The following is a 6,412-nucleotide window of genomic DNA, read 5'->3' on the forward strand; positions in this document are numbered from 1 at the left end:
TCTCCGTTACTTTTACTTGATAGAAGCTTAAGCATAGACATGTGGTTTGATGTTAGGGACATCAATAGTTATGCTGTGCAACCGAATGTACCATGCGCATGGTGTATACGGTTCAAAACGACGTCGTTTTGATTAAAAACGCGCGTCCCACTTTAAAAAAAAAAATCAGGTTCGACTCTCAGCAATAGCATTATTGTGGATATATAGTTATGAAATTGTGGATATATAGTTATGAAATTGTGGTTATATAGTTATGAATTTATGGATATTTAGTTCATTCATTGTGGATATTTAGTTCAATCATATATTGTGGATATTTAGTTCATTCATTGTGGATTTTTACTTCATTCATTCATTCATTGTGGATTTTTACTTCATTCATTCATTCATTGTGGATTTTTACTTCATTCATTCACTGTGGATATATAGTTATGAAATTGTGGATATATAGTTATGAAATTGTGGTTATATAGTTATGAATTTATGGATATTTAGTTCATTCATTGTGGATATTTAGTTCAATCATATATTGTGGATATTTAGTTCATTCATTGTGGATTTTTACTTCATTCATTCATTCATTGTGGATTTTTACTTCATTCATTCACTGTGGATATATAGTTATGAAATTGTGGATATATAGTTATGAAATTGTGGTTATATAGTTATGAATTTCTGGACATATAAAAATGTTATTGCCGGGAATCGAACCTGATTTCTTCTTTAAGTGGGACGCGCATTTTTTTTAACCAAAACGGCGCCGTTTTGCAACCATATGCACCTTGCAAGGTGCATTCGGTTGCACAGCATAATTTGCGTAGGGACATAACGTTGATATTTACACTAATTACACTAACGCAAGTGAAAGTTGATCCAAAAAGCTCTATACCAAAGATAAACCATAATTAAGTTTAAAAAAATACTTAATTATATATCTAAATATTTAAATTAAAGTAGTCTCATTTTATATGTCTAATTAAGATAACTAAACAGCTAAACTTAACTAAAGTTATTTATAATTTAATTTTTCATAATACACCTTGTGCTCAGATGACATCCGGGTTGGACTCCCATATGGGAGGTTGGAAGTTTGAGCCTCGGTGTTATTGGCTCTTATTATTAACAGGTTACCAATTCAATTATTAAAAAAATAATTTAAAAATATTTAAAAAAAAAAAAAGGAATTCCAGCCACCGCTGTCCGGCAAGGACAGCCGGTGGCTGAGTAATTTAAGCTGTCATGTTTGAGGTTTAGAGGGACTGGAACGAGGACGGCAGCCAGCCCTCGTTCCAGGTCGTCTGAGGTCCAGATGTAGACTTCAAACATGACAGCCGTGGTTGTCCGGTTGTCCTCGCCGGACAGCCACGTCTGTCTGTGAAATACTCAGCCACCGGTGGCTGAATTTTTTTTTTTTTTTAAATTTAATTATTTTTTTAATAATTGAATTGGTAACCTGTTAGCAACTTGTAAAAATGTCAATTACCTACAAAAAATCAATTGAACAAATTTAGCAGGTAAGTATGGTTAATTAGCCTTTAATTTAGTTCGTGGTGAGAATTGAGACAGTAGTACATGGGCCTATTTGACACTTCTCCTTTAAAAATAATATATATAAAATACATATAGAAATTAAGTCAAATGTACGTATTATTAAACACAAAATCAATCAATTTATGAATAATTGGCGACAGGTTCTTTTTGTATTATTTTGTTAACTCTATACAATCATTTTTGTATTATTTTGTTAACTCTATACAATCAATCAATTTATGAATCTAGGGCAAGTAATTTAGTAGTTCATACTTTAGCGTCTACAACTTTTGATCATGCTACTGCTATGTATTGGGATACTATCACACCGGAGATACTATCTCACCAGACTCTATATCAACTTATCTCTAATATATGTCTGGCTCCTTTCAAAAAAAAAAAAAAATCAATTTATGAATAACTTTTAATGAATAATAAAGTGCACTTTTCTATATTTAATTACAATGTACTAATTATTGTATCAAGATAAATACAGTTTGAGAGGTGTTGAGGAATTTTCAAAATCTAAAGTATTATTTTAACACCACTCAAGAGCTCACTTCTACAACAGAAGACAAAATTTTGTTACGGACTGAGATCGAGAAAACATTATCTTTGAACCTTAAATACAAAAACAAAATTCACATAATGCTTCTGGCAAGCATCACAGACTCGCAGAGTAGCAGGTTCCAAAATCTTTAGAGTGATGTTTTACTAACAAGAACATAACATAGACTACTGCTATTTATGAAACAACATAACAAAAACAAAAAAAAACAACATAGACTATCGATATAAACAAACATCAAAGCTACTTATCCCTGAAACTGAACTGCGTAAATCGTGTCTAGGAGCGGAGGAGAAATGAGACAGAACCGACAGATCTACTCCCTGGTTCAGGTCTTCTTGCAAAATGCAAACACAGGCACAAAACTGGATAATCCTGCAGGAGTATATAAGCAGACAAGTGGGTCAGATCACCCGATTCAACCTTTCACATCATTACAGTTTACACATATTCAATATTCTTAAAAATCATAAATCAAGGAACCAAAAAAATGAATTAACCATTGCGAAGAGAAAAATTTCCATCTATATGGTTCGGGCATAGAATTGCAAGTATGTAATTTTCACACATAACACATGGAAATATCACCTGAAGTGATTCCCATGTTAGTAGGTATAACCGTCATGTTCGTTCAGATTGTCATGACTAGTATTATAGTCTAATGTTTGTTCTCTAATCTGAATGGACTTTTATCAATGTAAGAATTATTGCAACTTTTTTTTCCACCTTTTTGTTTTTGCCCAGCACCATAAATGGCAATTCACCCCAAAAAGATGAAAGCAATGACCAGAGCAAGGAGAATAACAAGAAGAAAGCTAAAAGTTCAGTCTCTTAGATTGTAAATAATAATAGTAAGTCCAGTCATTTGTACCAAAAAGATGTATGCTTTGTGTAGGATTTCAAGATGGCAATTATCAAAGCAATGCAAAGGCAATAGAAATCATCTAAGAAGGCAGGCTGGGGTTTAAGCCCATTGGAAAATAAAGCTAAGGTTGCATACACATCTTCCTTCTCCAAACCGTGCAAGATCAGAAAGCTCTGTGCACCAAGTCCAACCTAAAGATTTGTCAGGTTCATGAATTTTCACAACAGAGTTAGACACTTAGACTATATGCAGCTTATCTTTTGGTTCACCACGTATTGTTAATGGTGTTTTTAGTTACTACTTACTAAACAATTTCCATTGGCAGAAGAGCAGAAAACACTATAGGATGCAAAATATGGACATAGGCAATTAGGCATACAGTCAACAAGTTATAGATGATGTAATAATTAGTTGAATAGATTCTTTTGGTAAGTACTCACTAGTCGAATAAAATGGAAACCAAAACCAATTAGAGCCCTACTAGCACAAATTGGAAATTAGTCTGCTTCACATGTTTTTAACCCCTAAAAGAGCTCCACTAGACTTCAACATTAAGCCTTATGAATCAAGGCAAACTCATAATATGCAGTACTTTTTTTTTGTTGGGGGGAGGGGGGTTGAACAGTATACCAAAAATGACAATTTCAATTCATGTAAAAAATAGGATGACAAAAGAATCAGAATATTGAATATAGATGCTTTATAGGACTGTGATACTGGAGCAGAATAGAAAATGCCTTAAATTAATAAAGTTAGAATAGTTACCAGACTGTAGGTCAGAGATGAGATGAAATCTACCAGAGGATTAAGCGATGGGTATATCTTCATCAGAATCCTCGGGTCGGCGTAAGGGTCCCTTAAAACCATTTTTATTGTCACCAAGAAGCTCTCGACTGGCTTTCTCAAGAAATTCCTGGGCAGCACTTTGAACAGATTGTTTATCAGTTGATTGATATTTTCTCTTCTTATGGACAACTCGTTCCAAATATTTCATCCTTGTCCCCTCCCCTTTGCTGATTTCTCTCATACTCTGCTTCTGCTCTGCAAAACAGGCCTGCTATTATGCTATAATGGTAACAATCAAATGGAAAACTATCTAGAACGGAGCCAATCACTCACCAGATGTAAGATCAGGCAAAGAATGCTCAATAAACCGAGTTGCAGCTTGAGCATTTATGGTGGCCGAGGGACGCAGTGGTGCTTTGAGAAACCCAAAAAGAAAGCGTCAAATAATTGCAACCCCATAACAGTATGTATATTACTACATTATGCAGATTCTTTAACTACCTAACTATTATTCATTGATTTAGTAAATACTAGCCTATCTAGAAATGCTTCAATTTCCCATTTCTACAAACCAATATTGTAGATTGTAGATCATTCAATCCCATCCATCTGAGATGTCAATTATATTCTGAAATTTATGTCAACTTGGAACAAACTAAATATGGAGTAAAAAAGAACATGCCCTTTTAATCCTTGTGGTCATAATGAATGATATGGATCCAGTAATACCTTTACTCAAATCCACAGAACGCTGCAGTTTCTCTTGATACAAGCTTAACCGCTCCTACATTAAAGACCATCAAAACCTCAGATGTAATAAAATAAAATAAAAATTAGGTAAAATGCAATTGATTTAAATCTTTTAACAGGAAAAACAATCCCATAGTAATTTACCTAAAGCAACCAAAATATATTTACTAAAACCAACACCCTTCATCAAAAGCTCAAGAGATAAACAAGGCATAATAGTCAAATTCCATCATTTGCTCTACACTGCTACACACCATCTCAACTCATAAATATATTAATCTAAGGAACACCAATCTCAAAATATCAGGAAATTGAAAGGAGAAAGATAAACCAATAAACATCCATTTTTTCCAATGCAACAAGAAAATACTAACAAGCCACACATCTTTATAAATAATATTAAGGAGATAAGAACACATACAATCTCGGACTTTACAGGATGTTCATCTGGATTCACCCCTTTGCATCTCAGCCTCACTGAAAATAGCAAAAAGATCAGGAATTAACTCAAATTAAATGCAAGAATCCAACAAAACGCAATTCCAATATAATACAAGTGTATGCCCACGGGTATTCCATAGTCCATACATGCATAAACAGTGGTGGCGGCTTTGGAGAGCAAGAGCAGACAGTGGGCCCTCTCAAGAGGGCTCAATCGAGAAAGAGTATCGGCGTCGCAGGCAGACAAGAACTGGTCCATGTTAGCATGCAGTTCGTCGATGTTTCTGGAGGTTCTCCTCAGTGCATCCATCGCCGCCTCCGGAATCACTTGCCGGCTGCTGCCGCCGCCGCCTCTCTCCTCCGCAACTCCTTGTCCTTCCATTCCTTCGGGGATTCTTTACCTCTCCTTAACCCGATTAGAGTGCACTCTGGCTGTTTGCAAAATTTACAGTAATGAAATCGAATGAAGGTTTTAGGGCTTTCCGATAGGGACTACGTTGTCTACTGACGAAAGTACGGCGTAAGTGACAGGGTTTCCCTCTTTAATTTACTTTTTCTTTTTTACTCCGTAATAACTAATAAATATACATATTCTTTATATGGATTCAAGTTTCAAGTGACGCTTGACCAACGCTGTATTGTAAACTAAATTAAGTATTCTTTTTTTTTTTTGGAATATTAAAAATATTGAATTTTAATATAATATATGTTTTTTTTTTTTTAAATAATACGACTCTGTTATATAATACTCCGTATAAGTTTATTTTCAAATAATATATTAAAAGTGAATAAACAGTATATTAAAAATTAATTTTTAAAAATTAAATTAATAATACATTAAAAATAAATATTTAATTTATTAAAAATATACTTGTATATCAATAATTTATATTATAATATAGTCAATGTTGATCATAATACATAATTTAATGATCGTATTGGCCTAGTTAGGCAGCGCACAAAATTGGACAAATTATTGTGTTGATCATGGTCCCCCATAGCTGTATGGACCATGAATATTAGGTAAATTTTTAATATACTAGAAGTACATTATTTGATTATAAATATATATATATATATATATATATATATATATATATATATATATATATATATATAAAATGTACATTCAGACATTCAGTACTCAAATAGTATATTTTCAAAAAATATATTTTACGTACACAAATAATGTATTTTTAATATATTAAAAATTTATTTTTTATTATAAAATTGCATAGGTAAAACAACTAAACATGGACATATCCTAGTAATACTATTTTTTTTTTTAAAAGAGAGATCTATTGTCATATTATTATATTTATAATTTATAATTCATTATTTAGCGTCAAATAGGTCATTCAATTATAGGTCAAAGTGCATCCTCTCATATGCTCTGTCGGACTGGGTGTGGGGGCCCTTAGAGTTGGGGTTCAGCCTTTTTGAAAGATTTATAGGTCAAAGTACAATTCAAC

General features: G+C 33.0%; 1 protein-coding gene across 2 annotated transcripts; it reads right to left on the minus strand.

The window, feature by feature from the left end:
- Positions 1-2,110: 2,110 nt before the first annotated feature.
- On the minus strand, positions 2,111-5,465 carry LOC109163462 (nuclear nucleic acid-binding protein C1D). Of its 2 annotated transcripts, none has more exons than XM_019312208.1 (6): positions 5,088-5,465; positions 4,921-4,976; positions 4,479-4,533; positions 4,083-4,163; positions 3,762-4,004; positions 2,111-2,473 (listed from the first exon to the last, which is right to left on the minus strand). In XM_019312208.1, exons 1-5 carry the CDS (start codon positions 5,320-5,322, stop codon positions 3,769-3,771), a joined length of 663 nt encoding a protein of 220 aa, XP_019167753.1. In that variant the 5' UTR covers positions 5,323-5,465; the 3' UTR covers positions 2,111-2,473; positions 3,762-3,768. The 2 variants fall into 2 exon arrangements, with proteins under 2 accessions (XP_019167753.1, XP_019167752.1); XM_019312207.1 differs by having other exon boundaries at positions 3,729-4,004; positions 5,088-5,463.
- Positions 5,466-6,412: the final 947 nt, after the last annotated feature.

This window comes from Ipomoea nil, unplaced genomic scaffold, assembly GCF_001879475.1.
Source record: "Ipomoea nil cultivar Tokyo-kokei standard unplaced genomic scaffold, Asagao_1.1 scaffold3030, whole genome shotgun sequence".
NCBI lineage: Eukaryota > Viridiplantae > Streptophyta > Magnoliopsida > Solanales > Convolvulaceae > Ipomoea > Ipomoea nil.